The sequence below is a fragment of the Gracilinanus agilis genome, chromosome 2 (assembly GCF_016433145.1).
Source record: "Gracilinanus agilis isolate LMUSP501 chromosome 2, AgileGrace, whole genome shotgun sequence".
In the NCBI taxonomy this organism is placed as follows: Eukaryota; Metazoa; Chordata; class Mammalia; order Didelphimorphia; family Didelphidae; genus Gracilinanus; species Gracilinanus agilis.
The window spans coordinates 314,038,199-314,064,463 of record NC_058131.1 but is presented as its reverse complement, the minus strand read 5'-3'; the positions used below and the strand labels follow the sequence as shown (position 1 = coordinate 314,064,463).

Sequence of the window (26,265 nt, the reverse complement as noted above, 5' to 3'; positions counted from 1 at the left end):
GGGGTCCATAGACTTCATCAGTCTAGTAAAGGGAACAGAAGAATTCATGACACACGCAAATAGGTAAGAACCCCTGGTTTTCCTTGATAAAGTTGCAGATCTAGTTTTCAAAAATCAGAGGCAGTTTTGACAGTACCCATGAACTTTATAAGAACGATTAAAACTAGGGGATGTGAGAGTGGGGGAAGGTTCTTTATGGATTATTTAATAGATGTCTAAAGAAAATATAATGTATATATTGAAAATGTTGGCTGACTCATAAGCAATTTAAAACAAAGGAAAAAGTCCCAAAGTAATATTTCTCATTCTCAGTTTAATGCATTCAGTTGCTAAGGAGTTTTTTCCTATGTATATTTTCCTGTCATGGAAATGTGAGTAGTAATGAGAAAGACATGAAGCTATAAAAGCCAATTGAGGGGCTTTTGGGGGAAAAGTGGATCTGTTGTTCTGTATTTCAATCAGATGTGCAAACCAGGACCAAGAAAAAAAAAGAAATGGGCTCTCATTTCTCACACATTACCCCCTACAGAGTTCATTAGCTCCCCTTCAAACCAAGCAACTTATATGACAACTTTCATTATTGCAAACCCCATAATAGGTTGTTATCAGTCAAATGGCTCTTGAAATGTCATTAATATTCTGCCATGGATTTTTTTTTATACATTTGTGTTCCTTAACTGTTCATTGATTCTGTTTGATAGGATTTATGAAAAAAAAAACCACCTTGTAAATCTTAAAGCACTATACAAATTTCAGGAAGTAAAAATTACTATTAGTACGAAGCTGGGGGCAATAATAGGATGGTTTTTTTGCCTTTTTTTCCCTTTCTCCAGAGCTCTGGCATATAGCCGTCTTTTAATAAATACTTGTTGACTACTGCCTGGTTAGAAGAGGAAAGAGGTCTATGTGCCTGCATATGAAGGAACAGAGCTATTGTCCCCAAACTGCTTCCATGCCATTGTAAGTGATATAAATGAAAAAAAAATGGGCCTGGAAGTACTATATATCCCAGAGAACTAAAAAAGCTTATATGTAAGATTTTTATCAATGAGGAATCATGAAGGTTAAAAAAGGTGTTAGAGAATTGAAGATATATACTTTCTCAATTTTCAAAAAGGCCCTTTAATCTCATGAATCTTATACCAAATATGGAAAAATTCTAAAAAGTAACTTAGATTATACATAGTAACTGAAACATTGTTGGAGGATCAAATGTGATCGACTTTGCTACTAAAAGCAATGCAATAATCCAGGACAATTCTGAGGGGCTTATGAGAAAGAATGCTATCTACGTCTGGAGAAAGAACTGTGGGAGTAGAAATCCAGAAGAAAACATGTGATTTATCACTTGTTTATATGGGTATGTGATTTGGGGTTTTGGTTTTAAAAGATTATTCTATTACAGAAATGAATAATATGGAAATAGGCCTTGAATGATAATACATGTATAGCCCAGTGAAACTGTTTGTCAGCTCTAGGAGTAGGGAGGGAAGAAGGGAGAAGGAGAACATGAATCATGTAACCATGGAAAAATACTTAAAAATAAATATTTTTAAAAAAACATTAAAAAAATAAATGCTTTACAAATATCTCATTTTATCTTCACAACAACCCTGGGAGGTGAATCTATCATTATCACCCCCTTTTAAAATTGGGGAAACTGAAGCAAACTGAGGTTGTGACTTGCCAGAGGTCACCCAGTTAGTGTCTGAGGCTGGATTTTAATTCGGATCTTCCTGTCTCTAAGCCCACAACTGTTATCCATTAAGCTGCTTATGCATGTGTCTGATTTTACTATTAAATTGTGAATACCTTGATGGCATAGCCTGTGGTGTTTTTCTTTAAAAATTTGTTTTTCATTTTCATCACCATCTCCCCCACTTTACAATTTCTTTACATTTTTTTCACAGAACAGGAACTTAATGCTTAATTTGTAATGGATGATAATGTGATGTATAATATGAAGCTGGTGGTAAAAGTGAGTCACCAGGGGCCTGGGAGGCAGTAACTAGATCAGCAGAAGATTTGGGGCTATCAGTGTTGAGCAGCTTCAGCTGTGATGCCCAGTCAATTTCCACTGCAGCTAGCTGTAGGCTCCTTTAAGATGTTGAATGAGCGGCCCCTCCCTGCTGGAGTAACTGCCTTCCTATTGGGTGAGAGCAGAACCCAGCAGGAAAAGGAGCTCAAGTTCCTGGTTACTATGGAGGCTTTGGTTTCACTCCTCAGCAAACTCAACTAATTGATATTCTGTCCTCTCCTAAGTCTCTTTAGTCTTGGTGATGATATAGGAACTACAAGAATTCACTGATTCAGGCTAAGGGATTTATTTTTAACAGGAAAGGGAAAACTGAGATAAGAGGGTTTAGGGAATTGAGAAGCTGTTGCTAGGGGCGACTGGCAAGTGTTGGCAAAGGACCTAGTAGATAAGGTCAGGCTGAGGGAACCAGCCCTCAGCCAGAGATAATCTGACACTGCCCTGATGTTGTTTGATCCACCAGCTAAACAGATGTAGTTGTTAAGTTGGTTTAGGGGTATCCCTATCCTAGGCTACTATACTCCAAGATCACACAGCCAGTGTCTAAGGCTAGATTTAAACCAAGGTCTTCCTAATTCCAAGCTAAGTGCTCTATCCACTGCACCAATATAAATCAATGTTATTTTGGGCTCATAGAAGATAAATGAGAAGATGTGATTTTCCCTTGTCACTTAGAAGTGAATGATCTTTTTATGAGTTATTGTGTGGTAAGTTGGTCACTATATCAAAAAGGAAAAAAGAGTACACATAAAATTTATACTTCCTAATGAATTTTAAGTTATTCTTTGCTGCCAGAAGTCTTGGTAGGTGTGGATGTGGGGGTGTTAGTGTTCCTCAAGTATCCATCTAAGATTGAGTCTGTCGAATCAGCCATTTGGGCAGTGCAGGAGCCTGAAGTCTTGAGTCTCAGCAGTCCCTTGCAGAGCTGGCAACCCCAAAGAGGGCTTCTCAGCTTCCTCATTACTCACATTGTTTTTGTTCAGTGCTTCATATGGATGGGCAAACTTTGTTCCACCTCCCTACTAACCCATCCAGTGTGACAAGGAAGAGTGAGCCAACTCTGTGCTAAGTAGGGGCCATGCTAGGTACCCCAACCCTGGATGAACAAGAACAGGGAAGATCAATGAGACATACTATCTTTTATCACTTCCCCTCCTCCAATTGCAGATGTGCTGGGTGTCAGCCAAGTTTGATTAGTGATATGTTAAGATTACTGTGGGCTTGAGAGTTACTAATGCAATTAACCTGTTTTTCATTTGCATCTGACTCTTTGTGACGCTGTGGATTATAGCACCCCAATACTTCCCATTGGGTTTTCTTGGCAAAGATACTGGAATGGTTTGCCATTTCCTTCTCCAGTGGATTTAGGGAAGCAGAAGTGAAGTGACTTGCCCAGGGTCACACAGATCATATGAAGTTACATATGAATTCAGATCTTCCTGACTCCATACCTCATGCCGTATTTACTGAGTCATTAGCTGCCTCAATTTAACAAGTAACAATTACAATGAACCCATATCTCACCCCAAATGTTTTTTCTGTATCAGCAGAGAAAACAGGAGAATGGTAGCACATGTTTGCAGAACCCAGTCCTCCCCTCCCTTGCCAGGGTCTCCACTTTTTGCTTTACTTTTTGCCTGACAAATGTGATAGTCCTACCATCCTGCTATCCATAGCAGGGCATCATTCTCAGGGTCTGTACCATAGTGCATTGGCCACCCTACTGGAGATCATGGAGCTCTCCCTCCCTTGCAATCCCACCCTAACCTTCAGTTAGACTTCTTTTGGGACACCTTTCCAGATCAGTAAGCACTTCATTTGGGAATCTGTTTTGCTTTACTATACATGTTTGTATATATTTTTTTCTTGGTTTCTCAATAAGTAGGGGCAGGGGAGATGAGAGAGAAAGAATTCAGAACTGAAAATGAATAAAATTTTGAAAATTAAAAAGAAAAACATCAGTAGGCAATGAAAGTGGGAATGTATAGTCCTTGCCCTTAAATGGAACCTTAAGGTTTTTTGGATCATTAGGCTAGGACAGAGGACAGGACTATAAAGCTGGATTGGTATGATCAAAGATATGGCACCAATGGAACCAAGAACCACTCTCCTGGGTAGATATTTGTTTTTAGACCTAAATATAGCTGTTTCTCATAAGTGGCATATAGGAACATAATGAGTGCGGTGTTTATTGGCAAGTAGAGGATATGTGTTGCTGTTTTTCAGATAATAAAGTCTTGTCCATTGCAAGGATTCTGTTATGGAATCCCACTCCCCAAATACTCTCATGGTTTTCTCCTTGTCACACAGCAACTTCCCCTGAAGTACTTCCCTGTTCCTATTTTAAGGAGAAGATTCTACTGAGAAAGTACCCAGCCTAGGTATCAGTTGCTGGCAATTCTTAATACATCAAATCTAAGAACAGTATATTATTTACTGAATCCTGAGAAATACTTATCTTTTTCCTTCCTTCCCAAACCAGGAGTCTTGTAGAACTTAGGTAACTGAACTCATAACTAGAACAGATTACTAGAAATGCTAGATTAGAGTAGACACCATAAAAGGTGCTTCATCTATAGTTATTCCAAATCACCTACAATTTAACCCTTATTTCTCTGCCTCTCTCTTATGAGGTGAATGTACATTGAAGATAAAGATACTGAATATTAGCCCCCAACCACTAGCATTTCCTGTACCCTTGAACTTCCAAAAATGAAAAATTCTTAAAATGAAAATTCTTCTGAAAGAGGTAAAATCTGATATGAAACTCATTTCCACTAAGGTATTAATAACTGAAATGAGATTTTTTTCACCATGGGTAGGTTCTGATAGGGAAAAGGTGAAGAGTATGAGACCACCAGAATGCCTGAAGGGAGAGGAAGAACACCACTAAAGGTAGAAACTAAAGTAAGAAAGAAGAGAGTTTTAGGAGTAGAGTGTAAGGAAATATTTTTAACCTTGTTTGCAGTTTTTTTCTAGGGCAGAAAATAGACAAACATATGTGGTTCATAAGGTTTTCTTTTGTCATACATATTAGAAGAAATGCTAGAAAGGACAATGTTAGACTAAGTCCTTATGATATATTTCAGTCATGCAGTTCTCAAAATTTAACATGAAATAGGTGTCAGCAGAGCCCAAAGGATTTCATACTTACATGACTGAAAGAATAATGGAGTAACTATCTCATAGAGCAGGGGGAAAAGAATTGGATTATAAATAATAATGGCAACTTAAAATTTACATACCATTTTCAAGTTTACAAAGCACACATTTCATGAAAATCATGAGGTAAGCAATGCAAGTATTATTGGCTCCATTTTATAGGTAAGAAGCTGAGTTTCTAAAAAGGGTAGCAGTTACTTATACAAAAATGTTGCCCAGCAAATGGCAGAAAAAGGATTCAAACCTAGGTATTATGACTCCATTCAAATATGAGCGTAGTCTCTCAGAGAAGCTTTTTTCATTTTATAGGCCAAGTAACTACATAAATGAAGACTATTCATCTTAGTTATTCTCTACTGGGATTTCAGGAAATAGAAGTGCCTTTAATGAAGATCCCTTTCTATGTCTAAAATTCCCATTCTTGCTATCAGATCTCTACACAATCACACATAAAAGATTATAAGATTTATGCCTTAGGTCTACCTGAATCTGTTTTTCAGTGATTAATATACTTCCATCCTTTGTCTTCTCCCCATCCAACTGATTTTGAACCTTTGGTTACCACTGTTCAAACCCTGCTTGCTGCCCCCCATTCTCTTTTTCCCTTGTGTGAATGTGAAATCCCTTTCCCGCCACCCCTGAATATTTTAGTTTCAGCAATTTTCTTCTTTTAATCAAAATGTGATTCTAGCATAGTTAAGCAATGTGAGTATAATTTAAATGAATGTTAGCATAAGTTAAGTAGCATTTGATTTTTTTTAGTTCATAATTACAATAGACCTAAAAGTAGAACTATCAGTTACATTCTGCAATTAAGTTTTTGGTATACTCTCTTTTTAGCTGATTTAGCCTGATTTTATTTCACTATTTAAGCCACAATATTTCAACCTGTTCCTTTAGAGCTAAATATTTTCTGATGCTATTCTACCTATGCTTGTTCTGATATTACTCAATTTTTATTAACCTTGCACTTGAAGCAACCCGAAAAAGTATTTTAGTAACAAGTTTTTGGGTATATAAAGAGGTCCACTCACAAGACTTGGGGTCTTTGGTCTTGACCAGAGTCCGGCTTTATTATGAGACTGGCCCTCTCTCAATAAACCTACTTCTTTTTGGCTTGGAAACTTTTTCTTTTTGGCATCTCTGCTGGTTTGTGTTGTGAGGAAGATTAATAAATGAGTATTTAGGAGACTTAGCAGGAAGGGCTGAAGGATTCTAAATGGAATGGGGAAGCAGGAAATGTGGCTTCTCTCTCTGGGACAGACTCCATGGTGGTTGGGGACAAGTTGTAACTGATTCCTGGGAGACCTCAGAGGAAGTGGAGTTTGTACCCTGATTTCCTGGGATCCAGAAGGAAGACTGTCATCTGCTTGTGGGAAATTTTTGGTAGAGACTATTAAACCCAACCTGAGTTGCTGGTTAACTTGGGCTGGGTTAGCTCCCAGATCTACCCACTTGAAGGAGTACTGACTGTGGTCCTGGAAGAGCTGCAACATCACTGGAGTGAGATAGGACTCTGCAGTGAGGATATCCTACTTTCCTTCCTGATCTCCATTGTGCCCTGTCCTGCTATAGTTTTAGCTTAGTGTAGATAAGTGCATTCTTTGTCCCTGAGGCTTGCTCATAGACTGGTAGAATAGAAACCCCTCCTCCCTTCTTTAGACTATAGTTTCCTTAAATTAAACTTGTTTATAAGCCCTCTGGTCATTTACTTGCTGGTTTCAGACTCCCTGTCTAGGTGGAGCAGGGTGGCAGTTAAGGCCCAACTGTCACTCCTGTCAACTGCCATTTCCAAACAACTAAACCCAGTTTCCTTAACTTATTTGGTCCCAGACTATTGTCCATTCCTGTCTCCTACTCACCTTTCTGAACCCAGATAAATATTTAAGTTAACTCCCCGTTTTCCCCATAAGATTTGCCAATTTGTTCCTTTGAAATTCATACCTTTACCCCTCTCTCTTTCACTGTGCCCTCTGGAATAACTACTCCATAGATAACAAATTTGCTTTAACCTTTTCCTATCTCAGTTTTCATCTACTTTAAAAAAACAAACCCATATCTTCTGTCTTAGAATCGATACTGAATTTCTTTTCCAAGGCAGAAGAGTGGTAAGGGCTAGGTAATTGGGATTAAGGGTCTTGGCCAGGGTCATAAAGCTAGGAAATGTCTGAGGCCAGATGAGCTCAGGATCTCCGGTCTCCAGGCCTGGCTCCATCCACTGAGCAACCTAGCTATCCTTAGTCTATCTTCTTGCGCTTACTGAAATCTTGCCTCCTCTAGTCACAGCTTCATGGTTACCCTTTCCATCACTGATTGCATTTCACTCAATTGGCTCTTCTATCATCCCTACTTATTCTCTAATCCTTAATCTTTCCCTTTCTACTGGCTACTTCCCTACCAGAAGTCTCCCCATTCTTAAAACTGTAACTTGATTTATTTATCCCCTATAGCTATTTTCACCTTATATTTTTCCTCCTTTTCATGTCAAAATGATCTATAGCCGATATTCCATCTTCTCACTTTCACCTTAATTCTCTGCAATCTGGTTTCTGACCTCATCATCCAATTGAAATAGCTCTCTAGTTACCAATGACCTCTTAATTGACAAATCCAGTCTCAATCCTCATCCTTGATCTCTCTGCAGCCTTTGAAACTGTTGATCACTCTCTTCTCTTGATACTTTCTTCTCTAACAATTTTCCTGATCTCTCCTGGTTCTCCTCTTACTTTTCTGATAACTTTTTTTATCTCCTTTGCTGGGGTTTCATCCAGATTATACTCCTTTGACTTGAGTGTCTTTCCTCAAAAGCTCTGTCCAAAAAAACATTTCTTTCTCCCTCTGTCACTTTTAGCTTGATTTTATCAGTGCCCATGGATACAACTATCATCTCTCTGCAGATGATTCTTGGATCTATTTATCCAGGCTTCACACTTCTGCTAATCTCCATTTTCACATCTCCCACTTCCTATTGAACATCTCAAAATAGGTGTCCCATAGACATCTTAAACTCACTATGTCCCAAAGTGAATTCATTATTTTCTCCTTCCTTCCCCAGCCCTATTTTAACTTCCCTACTACTGATACATCCTCCCATTCAGGTTGGTAATCTAGCATCTTTTTATTTCTCACTTTCACTCACTGCCCCTCTGCCCCTCCCTCACCTATTTTTTTACCAAGTCCTGTTGGTTTTAATTCACAGCAACTCTTGTATATACCAGTTCTCTCTTGTCTTTGTCACCACCCTGTTGTGAGCCCTCAGTACTCTATACTTGAACTTCAACAGTAGCCTTCTGGTTGGCTTTCTGGCCTCATGTCTCTCCTCCATTCTAGTTCACCATCCATTCAGCTATCAAAGTGGTCTTAAAGCACAAGCCCGACTGTAAAATCTCTTCTGCCCCTCCCCAACCCCATGTCAATAAACTACAATGGTTCTCTATTAACTCTAGGATCAAATATAAAGTTCCTTGAGCTTTTAAATCCTTTCATGACCTGGCTTCTTTCTACTCTTCTCACACCTTACTCCCACCTTCCAAGTACTCTATGATCCAGTGACATGGGCCTCCTGGCTGTTCCTGGCACATGAAACACTGTCTCCTCTGTGCCTTTTCACTGGCTCTTCCTTACACCTAGAATTCTGTCCTTCCTTGTATCTACCTCCTGGATTCCTTCAAGACTGAGCTAAAATCCCAACCTTTGCAAGAAGCTTTCCCCAATTACCCTCTGAGAGGGTTTAAATCTGGTCTGTGACAGTTCCTCCCTGTGTGACCATGGGCAAGTCCCCTGACCCCAATTGCCTAACCCTTATTGCTCCTTTGTCTTAGTATCAATTCTAAGAAGATAAAAGGTAAGGGTTTAAAAAAGAAAATGAATTAAAATAGTGTTGTGTGTTGTCTTTTTTTTAATATTAAAGCAAATCAGGCATCAGTCCTTGGTTAGGAATATGAAATCTTAGATCATTTCAATGGAAAATTAGATCCAATTTTCATTATCTCAACTTTAGCTCTAGTAATGTAATCTGTTGTTTACATTGGCTTAGTTTAATTGCTCTAAAATGTTTTGTATTATTTTATTTTTAAAAGCTTTATATATAGGCACATAGGTATCAGCTTTAAAATATATGCATATATTCATATGTGTGTATACACTTAGATGTATATACACATAGAAACATACTTGGAAAACCTGGAATGCCATCTGAAAACTGAAACCAGTACACTTTTTATTCAAACTTCAATTGTGGAAAGAATTCTGAGAGGGGCCAGCAGATACAGTAGGAGATAAATAAAGGAGAAAATAGCATTTTCATTCAAGACACTCCAAACAAACTTGTGGCTAGTGACAAACTATTGCATGTGAATTTATCCTTGGTTGAATTAGACCACATTTGAAGGATAGTGCTTTCTTCTAGTAACCATCTTAGTTTAAGGATATTTGCAAAACAAGAATTTGCCCAGAGATGGTACACCAAGATGGTGAGAGTAACTGGAGAGCCTGTCATATAACAATTAAAGGAACTGGGAATATTTAGCCTAGGAAAGACATGATGGTTGTCTTCAATTAGAAGACAAAATTAAGACCAAAAATGGAGTAGGTAGACAAAGCATTTATTAAGTGCTTACTATGTGCCAGGCTAAGCACTGGGGGTAAAATACAAACAAAAAAATATAGTTCCTACCCTCAAGGAGCTTACATTGTAATGGTAGAAGACAGCACATAAGAGTTAGAAATATGGGGAAAAGTGGATTTCAGTTTGATTTAAGGGAAAAGTTCCTAATAACTGAAGCTGTTCAAAGGTGAAATAGACTGTCTTGTAGGGAAGGGTAGTGAATTTCCTCCACATTGGGAACTTTCAAACTGAGGATGAGTGACCACTCAGTAGAGATGTTTTGGGGAAATTTCTGCTTAGAAATGAGTTGGGCTAAATTATTTCTGAGATCCCTTTTAACCCATTATATGACTATAATTCAAGGATATTTATGAGTCCAAAAGAAACTTCTCTAAGTTCACTGCATTTTCAGTGTTATTCTTCAGAGATTTTGTAGTGATGTCCACAGAGGTCTGAGTTTATACAAGAAAAGTCTCCCCATTACATAAAGTTCCTTTCCAGTACGAATTAATGAGTTTTCTACTTTAGCTCAATAATTTCCTAAATTAACTTAATTCAAAGGGATCTTCTCCAACATGAACCCTTTGATGTTTAGTAAGAGATGAGTTGCGACTGAAGGCTCTCCCACATTCATTACACTGATAGGGTTTCTCTCCTGTATGAATTCTCTGGTGTTGAGTAAGAGAAGACCTGTCACTGAAAGCTTTCCCGCATTCATTACATTGATAGGGTTTCTCTCCAGTATGAATTCTCAGATGCTGAGTAAGGTGAGTCCTCCAACTAAAGGCTTTCCCACATTCATTACATTCATAGGGTTTCTCTCCACTGTGAATTCTCTGATGTTGAATAAGGGATGACCTGTTGCTGAAGGCTTTTCCACATTCATTACATTGGTAAGGTTTCTCTCCAGTATGAATTCTCTGATGTTGAGTAAGGGCTCTGTGCTGTCTAAAGGCTTTTCCACATTCATTGCAGTGATAAGGTTTCTCTCCTGAATGAACTCTCTGATGCTGAGTAAGGGCTGTTCTCCTGCTAAAGGCTTTTCCACATTCATTGCAATGACAGGGTTTTTCTCCAGTATGAATTCTCTGATGTTGAGTGAGGGCTGTACTTCGGCTAAAGGCTTTTCCACATTCAATACATTCATACGGCTTTTCTCCAGTATGAATTCTCCAATGTTTGTTAAGTGATGAAGTGATGCTGAAGGCCTTCCCACATTCATTACATTTATAAGGTTTCTCACCAGTATGAATTCTCTGGTGCCAAGTAAGGTGTGTACGCTGGCTGAAAGTTTTCCCACATTCATTGCACTCATAGGGCTTTTCTCCAGTATGGATTCTCCGATGTTGGGTAAGGTATGAAATCTGGCTGAAGGCTTTCTCACATTCACTACATTCATAGGGTTTTTCTCCTGTATGTATTCTCCGATGTTGGGTAAGGTATGAAATCTGGCTGAAGGTTTTTCCGCAATCATCACATTCATAGGGTTTCTTCCCTGCACAGATTTGCTGATGCTTAATTAGTTCTAAATTATGTTTGAAGGTCTTTCCACATGTGTCACATTTATTGCATCTCCTTCCTAGAGAACTTCTCTTTTGGGTAACAAGTATTGATCTCAGACTGAGGCTTATTCCAAGTTCATTACAATCAGAATGGTTCTTACTCCTGAAGTTTTTCTCATGGGTGACTGTCGTTTGTTTTAACATTCTCTCCTTGATTCTTTGCTGCCTCCCTAATTGGCCATTACATTCCAAGGCCTCCCTAAATGTAGAACACCAAAGGCTATCCTTTGGGAATCTTTCCATTATTACCTCCTGGAATGATTCTTCTTCAGCAACATCCTCTGTTGGAGTTGATCCCTTGGTTTCAGGTCTAGTTTCCCAGTCTGTAAGAAATAAAACATGAAAAAGTCTCCTGTGCTGAGAGCAAGGAAACTGCTCTAGCGTACTCCCCATGAAACTGAGGAATTGAAGGTATGATTCTGAAAGCTCTCAAATATGGCCTTCCAATCTGGGGAAAATGGAAAACAGAAAGAGTAAATAGTGAGGAAGGGGCATAAATGACTGTAGGAGATCTAATCTAGCATGAGAGTTGAACAAAGAGAATAAGTAGAGTTTATCAAAACAAAGTAAAAAGGGTAAAAGGGGAGAAAAGTCCAAGCAAAGGAAATATAGGGGTTAGGACTAGGGGTTTCAGCCTGATAATTGATCATTGGTTTTTATCATCTCATGCCTGAATTACTGTAATATTGTAACTATTAACTAATCTATCTGCTTATAATTTTTCTATTTTAATCCTTCCTACTATACTACTACTAAGGAAAATTTTCACTAACAATAATGTCACATCTTTAAGAATATTCCTGAAGTCTAGGTCTTCTACATCTTTGGGTATCATGATTAAAGGAATTATACAGTCTCCTATTATCATCTAGCTCTAATCACTTCTTGAACCAACTTGCAAAAACCCAAAAACCATATTCAACATAAAGAACAAAAGAACAAGAGGAAAAATCATTATTAATTATCCCCAGTAATAGGATCATTTCTAGGTTCTAATCACTGGGGCTTATTTATTGTCTTATTCTCCTGAATTTCTTAGATTGCAAATCCTCATCTTGTGCGAGGATCAAGCACTACTTTCTCTGATTACTTTTCTTTCTTTTTTTTTAAACCCTTAACTTCTATGTATTGGCGTATAGGTGGAAGAATGGTAAGGGTGGGCAATGGGGGTCAAGTGACTTGCCCAGGGTCACACAGCTGGGAAGTGTCTGAGGCCGGATTTGAACCTAAGACCTCCCGTCTCTAGGCCTGACTCTCAATCCACTGAACTACCCAGCTGCACCCCCTTTCTCTGATTACTGATACAAGACTTCTTAGTCACCACTTTAACTTTCTGGTTCCCAGGCCTTATGATGCTCTATGTCAAGTATGGGATGCTTTCAGCCTTGTGTTCCTAGTGCTGAGCTCCTGCCCAAGGATCTCCTTGTCCTTCATCTGATCATCAGTGCTCTCATGCAATACAGTTGCAGCTATTATCAATTGCCTTCACAAAAGCATCAGTGTCTCTGTCACTGTAAGACTGCCTCCACAGTCCAATATGACAATGTTATTCTTTTGTTGAAAAAAACTTCCAATATCTTACCCATCCCTATAGGATAAAATCTATGCTCTTTAGCCAGTTCATCAGATATTACCATAATTTAGCATGATCCTACCTATTCAAACTTATACTCAACTTCTCACTAACAAGTACACTCTACTTTAGTCCATCCAAACTCCTGTCCCCCACATATGCCATACTCATTCAAAATTTCAAACCTAGCTCATTTTGTTGTTCAATCAACCTCGAAAGTCCTTCTGGGACCAAATTTTAAATATCCTTTGGGGGCCAGTTTATGTTCCATTTCTTAAAAAAGACTCCGAAGTCATTTGGCCCATATTGATGTTCTCCTTTTATGTAATTTATACCTAATATTAGGTTACTTTTATATAACTGTCTCATCCCCACTACTAAACTGTAAACTTCATGGCATATTCTTTTTAAATCTCCTTTACATTGCTTACACATATTATATAGTATGGGCTTTGTACACTGTAGGGCTATAATCAATATTTCTTGAATTTTATTCCTAAAGTATGCCAACACACTTTAACTATGTTATATTGCATGATTACTCATGTTTTATATTCAGATATGTAATATTTCAGGTGGAATTTATTTTGTCTTTTCAACCACATTTTAAGGTCCTGAGTATAGGTAAATGCATCACTTAGTTCTTATCTTCCTCCACAGATATTCAATAAATGCATTTGAGTGAATGAATAAATAGAAAAATTACTCCCTTGTATTGTTACCACAATCATGGAGGCAGGGCAGCAGAGATGTGGAAACAGGAAGGCAGCAGAAGCAGGCAACAGCACTCGCATAATCATCATCATCATCATCATAACTGGCATTTATATAGCACTTTAAAATTTGTGATGCACTTCACATATTATCTCACTGTTAACTTCTTTACCATTCAATAAAGTAATTAGCATAGACACTGTTATTCCCAGTTTACACATTAAGGAAACTGAGGTTCAGAAAGATTAAGGGATTTACTCATGGCCACATACTGATACTTGATACTGAGTAACAAGAGTGGAATTATGCTATCTACTATACTAAACTGCCTTGGGATAGTCTATTTCCTAAGAGTCTATTTCCTTTCTGAAAATGGCTGAAGGTATACATAAAGGAAAGGAGAAACTGGTCCTCTAATCTAGTCTTCCAAAATTGATCTTTTTTTCTTTTTTTAAATGATAGAATTGATTATTTTGGAAAAAAGACTAGCAAAAAAGCTACAACCATGGCAGAGTGTAGCTCTAGGCAGGCTGGTTACTTGGGTGGCTTTCCTTGTATCTGTATTTCCCTGGGAAAAACTTATCCACAGGACTAAGTATTACAAGCTGCCTAAAGTATAAGGCCCAAACTATACCAAAAGGAGGAGCAATGATGACTTTGTATCACAAGTAAATCAATAGCTGCATTTCTTAAAACACCATGTGAACCTCTTCCCAAATATCTTAGGTCTACCTATATTAGAGGTCACAGAAATCCAGTAGTCAACAATCTTGGGATCACATCGCATAGCTCCCTAGTAATCAACAATCTATTAATTACCAATCATTTAATATTTAAGCAGTTCTGGAGATACAAGGGAAAGGTGGGATAAAGGTCATTCCCTCCAAACACCTTAGTAACTAGATAAGAAAACTAATACATGTGAAAAATTGAACATAAAAGACCATATGAATAAGTGGTGGGTCTATGTGGCATAGATTGTATAAGTTCTAGAATGTTATAAAAAAGGAAAATCAACATAATATGTAGTGATTCAAGGAAGACTTCATGGAGGAAAGGAATTTCAATGGGCATTAAAGGGTCTGTGGTTAGAATTTAGTAGACAAAAAGAAAAGGAGAGGATGTTCAAGGTGGGGCAGAATATATTCAAAGCCACAGCTAGAGAAAAGAGCATCATCTATAAGAACTATGAAGCAGAAGCTATTTGTTGAGGAATAGAAGAACTAATATTTATATGTGACTTGGGCAACAAGTAGTCACGGAATTCTGAGCGGCATCGTGTCAAGGTAATGACTTTCTTGTATTAATTTTGTCCATTTGAGGAACTGTTTCCTTAAAGATTAAGAACCATGGAACCTCAAAGACACTCAGGTATGATTGTTGTTCAATATTTCTAATCTCTTTAGGACACAGAGACAAGTTATTTTTTTCCTCCCTTTCAGAGTTCAGACAATCAGAGGTTTAGAGCTAGAATGAACATTAGAGACCACTTAGTACAATCCCTACATTTTACAGTTGAGGAAACTGGGCACAGAGAACTTAAGGGACATGCCTAGATTGCACAGATAATAAATGTTTGAGGATAAGGTTTGAATCTAGGTTTTTCTGACTCCAAGTCCAGTGCCCTACCCATTCTACCAAACTACTTCTCTTTTCTGTGTAGAGTCGACAGTGGGAAGCTTCAGTGTACTGATCATTGTATATTAATCTAACAATCATATGCAAGATGGGGATTAAAAGGAAGAATGAGCCTACCATTAGTATGGCTGGGTACAATTAATATTAATTATAGACTTACACAAGTTAGAAAAGGAAGAGAACTAAAAAATTCAGTCCTTTTATTTTCTACATGAAATAATTGAAACCCTAAGGAGGGAAGTGAATTGCCTGAGATCTCCTAGGATTTGAACCTAGATCTTCTGATTTCAGATTCAGTGCTCTTTTTTATCACACCACAAATCCAACTATAGGGTAACATAGACCTGACCTAGAATGATGGAAAATAAGTGCTGAGTCCTAAGAGGTTTTAGAAGAATAGGACTTAGCAAAAGATTAGACATAAAGGAGATGGGTTATTTTATGACTATAAATTTTATATTCAGAGAGTAGTAATACTACTATTGGCAAAAATATAGGATCTGATGAGATATTTGAGATAAAATATGATAAAATCAGTTTGAAGTATGTTGATTTGGAAGCAAACAGAGGAATATCCAAATAAGAGATAATAGAGGAAGGTGAAAATCTGAAATACCTAGTTTGGAGATACAGATTTGAGAGTCATCAGCATAGAAAGAATAGTTCAAACAATCAAAACAATTAAGTTCTCCAAAAGACCAACTATAGAAAAGAAAGAATAAGAGGTGAAGATACTAAGTCCTACAATAAATGGGAGGAAGGAGGAAAAGCCACTGAAAAAGATCAACACAGTAGAGCATCATATAAGCCAATGAAGGAAATTCAATAATCGATATCAAATATGTCATCACTATCAAATACAAAAGTGAGTTGAAGAAAATGGAAACTAAGAAAAGGCTATTAGGAAAGTATATGAAATGTGAATGCAGTGGAGTGGGGAGAAATGAGGCTAACAGTGGAGGAAGAATAGATGCCAGATTACAGGGGTTAAGTACTCTGTAAGCTTTAAAATGTTAAAATCCCAAACTATTATCAACATCATCAGAATGGCAATTGAGGAAATGGGTATGGATTACAAATTTGAAGATCAAAAAGATAGGGAGCGTCTGTGAAGGAAATTGTTTTAGGAAGAGAATTATAGGATCTATCTCCTAGAAGAAGCTAGAAGTCATAAAATCCAGAGTCTGGGGGATAGTTTAACTTTATATAACAAGGACAACTCTTCTTCTGAGACTGAAGCATAGATAGAGAAAATTTAGATGTATGGGAAATGATTTCATATATCTAAAGGGCTGGAATGCAGAAGATTGAATAGGGTTATTCTACTTTACTACAAAGGCTAGAACCAATAAGTAGAAGTTGCAGGAAATCAAGAAGTTGCAGGAAATCCACTCAATATATGGAAGATTGTTCCTTCCCTTCCCTTCCCTTCCTTTTTTTTAAAAACTTACTTAGCAACTCTAAGGCAGAAGAGCAAGATGGAAGAGCAAGGTTTGGGCAAACAGGGTTAAGTGACTTGCCTAGGGTCACAGAGCTAGGAAGTGTCTGAAGCCAGATCTGAATACAAGTTCCCCCACTTTAAGTCCCCTAATAGAACCACTTATCTTGTTGCCACTGGAAATGTTCAAGTAGAGGCTGGATAGCTAGCTATCTTTCAAGGATATTACAGGAAAAAATCCTGGGTGGAGTGGGACATTAGATGGCATTTAATCTTTCTATAAAACAGCAAGTCAAGGTATCCAAGATAACTTATCAAATGACTCCAGTCTTCACCGCTGTTGGGAATTTTGAGGAGGGTCACCCAAACAACACTCCCCAAATTCCACCCCATCATGATTCTTACTTACAGTGACTCTTATTTGCCTCACTCTCGTCACTCACCTGGGCAGTTCCCTCTTGGCATTTTTCTCTCCATTATCCAAGGTTCTTTTCTTTGCTCCAACTGGGAGATCAAATGTGGTTTGGAAACTTGATGCCCTGCTCATAGGTAAAGAAAAAGGACTTGGGTGTTTGTGCTAGGGACAAAGAACAATCCTAGAATTCAGTCCCAGTGACTTGTTCTTCAAGACCTCTGAAGGGTGAGAAAGGTGCAGCATCAGAATTAGCAGTACATTGAAGCTGCCCATTTCTAATGCTATGAAGTAAAGATCTTTCACCTGGGAAGAGGAAGCCAGAACACCCTGTTTCTCTGAACCCTGAAGTCCATGCCCAAATTCTGCTAACACTTCAGAGACCCCATAGCATTTAATAAATAAGAAACAAAGATATCCCAAAGGGCAGATTCTGAATCATACAGGGAAGCCACCCTTACCCAATGAAACCAGGTTCCTATAGTTTTCCAGCATTACTTCCCTGTAGAGGTCCCTCTGAGCAGGGTATAGTTGTCCCCATTCTTCCGGGGTGAAGTCCACAGCCACATCCTTGAATGTCAGTGACTCCTGAAATTCCAAAGACATTCCTGCTAAACCTAGAACCATCAGCAATGTGGCTTTAGGGAAAGTTTAGCACATCAGAGGATGTAGGCAAGCTTCATAGTTAGTGGTCTTAATAAGGAAATATAAATGAGCATAAATTCATCAAAGCCAAATCATGCTTATACTAAATTAATTTCTTTAAAAAATAGGATTACTAGACTGGTAGATTAGGTGAATGCCATAGGCATAATATATATATCAACTTCAGGAAGGCCTTTCTCAGTCTTTCACTATATTATTATGGACAAGCTGAAAAGATACAGATTGGATGATAGTACAGTTAGGTGTATTCAAAACTAACTGAATTTGGAATCTTAAAAGCAATAGTTAATGAGTTGATATCACACTGGAAGGAAATCTCCAGAAGAGTACTCTAGCAACCTTTCTTGGCCCTGTTCTGTTTAACATTTTTACCAGTAACTTAAATGAAGGCAGAGATGGAATGTTCTGATATGTGCAGAAGACATGAAGTTGGGAAGAGCTGCTATTATAGTCAAAATCAGGATTCAAGAAATTTTGATGGGCTAAACAAATGGGCCAAATAGGGATGAATAATACCCTGTAATGGCTTTCAAAAGTCAATTACATGTTTAAGGATGAGAATGTGGCCTGCTAATAGTTCATCTTAAAAAAGACCTTGGAATTTTATTGGACTGCAAGTCAAGTATGAGTCAACAGTACAACAAAAAAGTGAAAAAAAGCCAATGCTGCATTAATGGAAATGATAATGTACACAGAACAAAGGTGATGATACTCGGATGTATTCTGATCCAGGTGTCACATTCCAAAGGATAATAACATAGTGGAATATATTCAGGGAAGGGGAATCGGGATCTGTAGAAGGATATGGGAATATTTAACATTAATCAATTGCCAAGTTATCAATTTCATCTCCTCAACATCTCTTACATTCATCTCTGTCTCTATTCCCCACAGCCACCCTAGTTTAGTGTATCAACTGTTGCTTTAACTGCTACAATCAAAGAAAATTTTAACCCTTACCTTCCATCTTAGAATCATTATTATGCATTAGTTCCAAGACAGAAGAGTAGGAAGGGCTAAGTAATGGGAGTTAAGTGACTTGCCCAGGGTCACACAGCTAAGCACATTTAAACCCAGGCCTTGTGCTTTATCCACTGAACCTCTTAGCTGCCCTTTGCAACAGAATCTATCTTAACAGTAATCCCTACATCCAGTCTCTCCTTTTGCAATCCATCCTCCACTCAGCTGCCAAATTGACATTCCTGAAGGACAGGCGTGACTATGTCAGCTCCCCTAACATAAGTGGAGAAACTTCACATGTATATCCTTTAGAATAAAATACAAATTCTTCTGTTTGGCCCTTTGCCCTTTGCAATCTGGCTCCAACCTATTTTTACAGGCTGATTATATACTACTACCTTTTGCACATTTGATGCTTCAGCCACACTGGCCTATTTATTATTGTCCATACATAATGTTTCATATCCCATCCCACCTCTGTGACTTTGTACAAACAGTTCCACATGTCTAGAATGCTGTCTCCTCACCTCCACTTCTTGAAAACTCTAGCTCCCTTCAAGGCTCAGTTAAAGTGTTACCTCATTGAAGAGGACTTTCCTAATTGCACTAGTAGTTAGTACTCCCCAATCACTAATTACTCATTTAAAAATATTCTGTATTCACTTACTTGTGAATGCTATATCTTTCTATTAGAACGTTAAGCTCCTTGAGAACAGGGACTTATTTTTGTGAATGTATCCCTAGCCCTAGTTCAGTGCCTGGAATGGTAGGCATTTAGTAAAAATACTTGTAGCACAGAAATATCTGAAGGGTCCTTATGTGGAAGAGGTATTGGATTTGTTCTACTTTTCCTAGAAGGTCATCAAATGGATGGATTTCTTCTCAATATAAGGAAAAACTTCCTAATGATTAGAGCTGTCCAAAAATAGGATTGGCTATGAGGAGAAGTGAGTTCCTTATCATTAGAGGACTTTTAGAAGCTATATGCCTACCTTGTAGGTGTGTAAATAGAATTAGCTCGATCCCATTAATAGTCAAAAATCTACTCAACCCAGGCGTGCTAATGATGTCACTCTCACCTCCCTTAGTGGGGAGGAGAAGACGAGTTACCCACACGTGACAATAAGTAACAAATCAAGAATAAGGGACTGCCCTTTGGGCATTTGCCATTTGTCCATTTGAATTAGAGGTGGACCACAGGAAGTGATGAAAGACACTATCTCTTTAAGTAAGTTAGTGAACTTCCTGTGGGGGCAGTTGCCGTCTCGAACTGGAAGAAGAAGCATCTCCTGAGACCACAGACAGATTACGCTCTATATTGTCACGTGGGTAAGTTAGGCTGACTTCCTTGGCCTAGCTGGGCCAATTCTAAACTCTGCCTATCTGGCTGTTGGGCCCTGTGGCTTACAGCTTCATTATTAAGCTTTATAACCTTCTTCTCTCTCAGTCCAGGCTGTACTAGCCTCTACTTTTCTCTTTATTCCTACTTTTACCTACCGATTGTAAATAAACTCTTCAACCCGATGCTGACTTGGGTCTGATTTAATTACGGAATCAACCTAAATTGTTGATTCCTGGCGGCCACATATTTTTAATATATATCTATAAATACCTAAATTTTATTCCTTACATGATGAATAGAAGATTAATGATGAATAGAAGATTAATGTTTCAGTTAGGGTTTGTCTTGAAACTCTGAAATTCTATAAACATATAAGATGCATTCCAAATCAACTCAAAAATTGTTATTTTTTTCCTTTTTTTCCCCACTAAGTTAACTAATATTGTAAAAAATATGAAACCTAGCTGTGTGACCTAAGTAAGTCATTTAACTCCAACTGCCTAGCCTTTATTGTTCGCCTACCTTGAAAGTGACATAGTATAGATTCTAATACATAAGGTAAGGATTTAAAACAAATAAATAAAAGTATGAAACATGGGTTTTGCATTTAAGTATTATTTTTTTTTTTGCTTAGAATGTAAGCACATGTGACATATGAGAACAATATCAAACAGTTGTTTTTTTTTTTAAACCCTTACCTTCCATCTTGGAGTCAATACTTATCAAACAGTTTTTATTCAACTTTTCAGTTGTTTATTACCAATACACCTTCTATACCTAGTTAGATAAGCAACTGATAAAAATTTTGAAAAGCATATGGCCAAGGACAGATCCCTAGGATACTTTTAACACCTCCTTCCAAGATAATATCGACCAATTTGGATCAATTGATCAAATCCACATCTATCTGGGCTATTTTCTAGCCTACATCTAGCCCACATTCCTCCATCCTGTCCTTAAGGAGAATGTAAGAGGCTATTTAAAATGTTTTACTGAACATAACCTGGCTTTTTTTAATCTAATGTTTTGAAACTTTGATGAATTTATAATGTTGATGTCCCTTCTTCTGGTGTAATACACAACCTAATTAATATGCCTTCTCAACCAATATAGGTCCTGTCATAAATCCTCCCTGAAAGAGTTACCCAATGTGCTAGAGTACTTTGAGTCTTTTATTATTTTATGCATACCAGTACAACATTTGAGTCATTCATCTATTGCCCTTGCTCTTGTTACACGGCCAGTCCATTGCCTTCAGTCATGAGCATTTTGTCTTTTTATGAAACCATGTAAGTCATTAGTAAAGGGCGGCTATGTAATGTAACACCACATTTCTCCATTTTCCTCTGAGTCACCAACAAATTTGATTTTTTGAAGGTGATGGTGTTTAATGATTCATAGTCATGAAGCATCAATGAAAAAATATTGGCATTGAAAAGACAGGTGATGGTGAGTATCTTAAGGTTGATGAGAGCATGTGATAAGTGCAATGTAGTACTCTTTTTCATGTTCAGGTCTGGGCCCACTTCATGTCTATTTGCAGTATCCCTGCAAAATATATGTACTGACACAATAACTGAATGGGCTGTCCATCCATGTAATAATCTGAGTAATATGTATTCTTTATCAACTAATGTGGGAAATGTGGGTTTCTTGTCTTTTGTTGCAAAAGCAAAAATTTGTAAAACACAGCTCAAAAAATTTGAAGTTTTCCTCAATATTTTAGTCTTGCTTTAAGAATAATAAAATCAAATAGACTGAAATTTCAGATGTTCATTATATTGTGGTTGAAACACACTTCTTTCAAGATTCATGCTTAGAACAACATTAAGAGGGTTCACAACTTTTTTTTTTCTTTATAAAAAAGTGACATCTCATGATTTTATTTTTTCAACAAATACTGCATTAGATTTTAGGTCTCTTACTGCTTCAAAATCCTTTTATTCTACTCTTGAGCATCTACTTGGGAAAATACTATTTTAGTTGGGAAATACCAAAGCATGGCTTACACCTTTCAAAAGTTTATGATCCAGTTGATTTAAAATTATTTTCAAAAATAGGATCTCCTGTAAGCCAGGACAAATGTGCCATAATTTCTGAACTATTTAAAAAAAACCTAGACACTATCATCACAGGTTTCCATGGCTTCTAGATACTGCTAACTACAACTTAAGGATTATTATCATTTGTTATTAATTTAAATATTTGAATTAGAGGAAAGAAAAGACTATTTCCAACAATTAAGTGCTTATGGCATAAAGAACTGTAAGTCATATGATCTTGGTTCTAAACTTGATCTCCCATGAATTGGTCATGCAACCAGAACAAGTCACTTCCATGAGCCCAAATTTTGGTCTTTGAAAAATAAGTGGTTTGGGTTAAATGACCTAATGTGTATTCTAGCTCCAAATTCTAAGCCAATGACAACAAAATGAAATTGAAATTCACTGTAATTTATAAAAATGGCTAAGAGATTTGGATTGGCAATGTCGATTTTTTAAATCATTTGACTATTTAACAAATACTCTCACACAAGACTCTGTTCTCAAAAAGCTTACATTTTACCTATTGAATCCAACAGTATACAATTAAGTAATACATGATAATGCAGGGAGGGAGAGAACATTAAGTGAGAGAAGTGGGGGTGGGGGGGATGGACTGAAGGAGAATGGGGTTGTGGTCAGCAAAGCCTTTGCAAAAGAGGTGGCACCTGAGCTGGGAGTGAAGCTAAAGATATTAAGAGGCAAAGGTGAGGAAGAAGACATTCCATGAATGAAGGACAGCCTTGTAAAGGCCCAGAGAAAAGAAATGGAATGTTTTTAGGAATAGTTCATAGGCTAATTTAGCAGGAACACAAAATATGTGAAGGAGAACAATATAAGTGTGGAAAAGTAAACTGGAGTTGGATCGTGGAAGGTGAATGCCAGCCTCTGGTAGGGAGCTGCTCGGGGTGGCGGTATTCTTGACCTCCAACCAATAAAGAACCAAAGGAATGACAACATCAGTTCTATAATTTAGGAATATTAAGAGGCTATTGCAATAGTCCAGGCAAGAGGAGATAAGGGTCTTAATTAGAATAGTAAACAGTATGAGTGAAGAGATGGGGATGCATATGAGGCATGTGCAGGAAGAACTGAAGACTTGGCAACTGACTGGATGGGGGGAGGGGAAGCAGTGAAGAAGACATCCTGTCTAGAGTCAAGGATGACACTGACACTTACCCATGAGTACAGCTCTGGGGTAGAATGTAAAGGAACTGGCAATTAGGAAAAGGACAAATGGAACTGTAATTTTGCTGCATTAATATGGTAATTTAACTTGTCAAAACAAGAAAAGGATCTCCTGGAATCAGAAGACCTGGATTTAAGTTCAAACTGACTTATTCTGGCTATGGACAAGTTTCCCCCTCCTCAGGCTCAATTTCCTCATTTGCAAAATGGCAATAATACACTATTTTACAGGGTTGTAAGGAATGTGCTTTGTAAAATTTAGTGTTATATACAATGTCTAATGAGTTGAAGGTCTATATAGTTTTGAGGTAGTAGGGTTGAATTTACTGTCCTCTCCCTTTGTTTTTCTCTTCAGCAATACAATCTATATCCAATTTGGATCCATTCAGATTACATATGAAAACACTTTTCCCACAATAATACTCTGAGGTAAACAATATAAATACTAATATCTCCAATTAATAGAGAAGAAACCTAAGGTTCAGAGAAGTTATATGACTTGCCCATGGCCCAATAGATAATCCATGTCAAGACTAAGACTGAAATGGTGGTCTTCTGACTGCCAACTCCAGTGTTTTCCACTATACAACACAAGTGTTCTTTGAACTGAATACAAACTAATCACCAGAACAAAACAGTTAAGATTCACTAAATTGCTTCAGAAAAAATATGAATTTTACAATCTTTTTTTTCTCCCAAAGCCCCAATAAACTAGATAACTGAAAAGACAGATTACAGTAGTGTCACATATGCGTGAGTTAACCTATGAAATTTTAAACTGGGCAAATTCTTATCTACTTTATTGGGGACAATATAAGACAAAAAACTTATATTAGGTACTTAACTTCCACTGGTTATCCCTTCTATTTTGTTTTCTTGTTCAAAATGTGTAAACACCTAGCTTCTAAGAAAACATCTAGGACAGGTTGCTCTGCTGCCACATTCCTAATAACTGGAGTACTCCAGAGAAAAATATTCAAGAATTATGACATTTGGATCTCTTGGGGTAAAATTGTTTTCCAGTGGAAAATGTTTCAAGGATATGGCCTAAAACTACCAACATATCCATATTTACTATTAACAGAGCTTCTCATCATATAAACCTTTAGGTTATCTTCCATCTATCACTTCTTTTTAAAATATTGTTCTCATCATGTCTGTGTCACTTCCCTATCTCGAAAACAAGTAATCTCAAATTCTGAATTGCTCAAGATACTGGCATTCAAGACCTTTCAAATCCAACTCCACCTTCTATATTCAATCCATCTTTCAATACTCCCCAACATGATCCCTCCACTTTGGCCAGGGCAGTGTAACAGGTTTCCATTCTACCCCCAATTTTTGTTCATGATGGTCTCCCTTGTGGAAATAGCCTCTCTGATCCTTTCCAATAATACAAAAATCTATCCATCCTCAGGCTAGCTCAAATACCAACTAACCAATAACTACTCTGATAGGAAGCCTTCTTTGGCCACTCTGGCCCATATTTATCTGAATTCCTTTATTGTTTATACCATTTATTTTGACACTAGTAAATTTGTATTTTTAAGTATAATAAAAATTATTTTGGATGTATGTCTTTTTTCCCTAGTAAGTTGCAGCCAGTTGAAAGAATACTAGAAAAAGGAATCAAAGGTCCCAGATTCTAGATCAAGTTCAATAATTACCTTTCAGTCTAGCATTGGGTAAGCCACATTAACTCCCTTGAAGGCCTTAAAGATCATCTAGTTTAACTCCTTTATTTTTACAGATAAGGAAACTAAGAATCTATGAGAAAGTAAGCTTCTTGAGAGTGAAAGTTGTCTTATTATATCTAATATATTCATAAGCCCCTGAAAATAGTACTGGGCTCACATGAATATCTGAATCACCTATTTTAGTGGTTGAGTAGATGCTGGGCAAAGTGGATAAGAATACTAAGGACATTAAGAAAGGCAAGTTGGGAATATTACATTATCTACTAATTTTTCAAATACCAAAAATTCCTCTGAGAGAGATGTGAGGGTTAATGTCCTTGGACAGAGAAGCAAAAGAATGAGAGAGGAAATGTTTTTATCCTATGACAGCATTTCAAAAGAGAGAAGCAATCCCAACTCACCTGGGATTTGGCTGTCAGGAGCCCAGAGTTAATTCTCTCTTCCTCCATGCACCCCTCTTGGGGAAAGGTAGAGTCCTGAGAAAGCAGAGCTGGGGAAGAGAAAGGAGCCATGAGGGAAACCCTCCTGCTTTGTGGTTCCCAGACTCATTTGATTACATGCTAGACTTTATATGCCAGTTGGGTGTTATTCCCCACACTCTTTATGAAGGAAGAAGGACCAAGGGAGAACATGAATAGCCTCATTCCCAATGAACCATAGCCATTGACATCTAGGATCCAGAGTCTATCTTTGTGTTCTAAAAGTTTCAAGGTGTAATGATCACTGCCTACAGCCCCAGTGAAAGTACACTTTCAAAGACAGCCAGACAATCAAAGGTGTAGTTCTGAAAGCTTTTATTAATGTGAAGCTCATCAAAACATACTGCTGTGTCTCTCCCCCAATTCACAATCTTCCAGTTTTATAGATTAAAACAGGCAATTTTCAATCAGGGAGAAATATCACTTAATGAAATAAACACAGGACCAAAGTCAGAAGACCTAGATTCAAGTCCTGGTTCTCCTACTAACTATGAAATTACAAGTAATTTACTTGACCTTTCCAAGTCTCAGTTTTCACACTTGTAAAACATGAAAGATGATAATATCTATCTTACCTGGCTCATAGGGTCCTTAGGAAGCCCAACTGGTGAGAAAGCTTTTTGAGAAGCAAAAGCTAAATGTACTAATTTGATTCAAGGCTAAGATAGCAGAAGCCTTTAGAGAAAATGGTTTAAAAGCAGGTATAGCTAGTCTTTCCCTCCCTCTATTCCACCTAACACACCAAATACCA

The 26,265-nt window shown here is 37.5% G+C and overlaps 2 protein-coding genes across 2 annotated transcripts in view; one reads left to right on the top strand and one right to left on the bottom strand.

Annotated features, from left to right (window-relative positions):
• The window catches only part of LOC123237342 (zinc finger protein 208-like), a 219,607-nt gene that overhangs the window by 123,266 nt on the left and 70,076 nt on the right, over positions 1-26,265 (top strand). The window lies entirely within an intron of this gene.
• Positions 9,722-25,518, bottom strand: LOC123237344 (zinc finger protein OZF-like). Its single transcript, XM_044664211.1, has 4 exons — positions 25,437-25,518; positions 17,602-17,728; positions 17,172-17,267; positions 9,722-11,688 (listed from the first exon to the last, which is right to left on the bottom strand). Exons 1-4 carry the CDS (start codon positions 25,482-25,484, stop codon positions 10,349-10,351), a joined length of 1,611 nt encoding a protein of 536 aa, XP_044520146.1. The 5' UTR covers positions 25,485-25,518; the 3' UTR covers positions 9,722-10,348.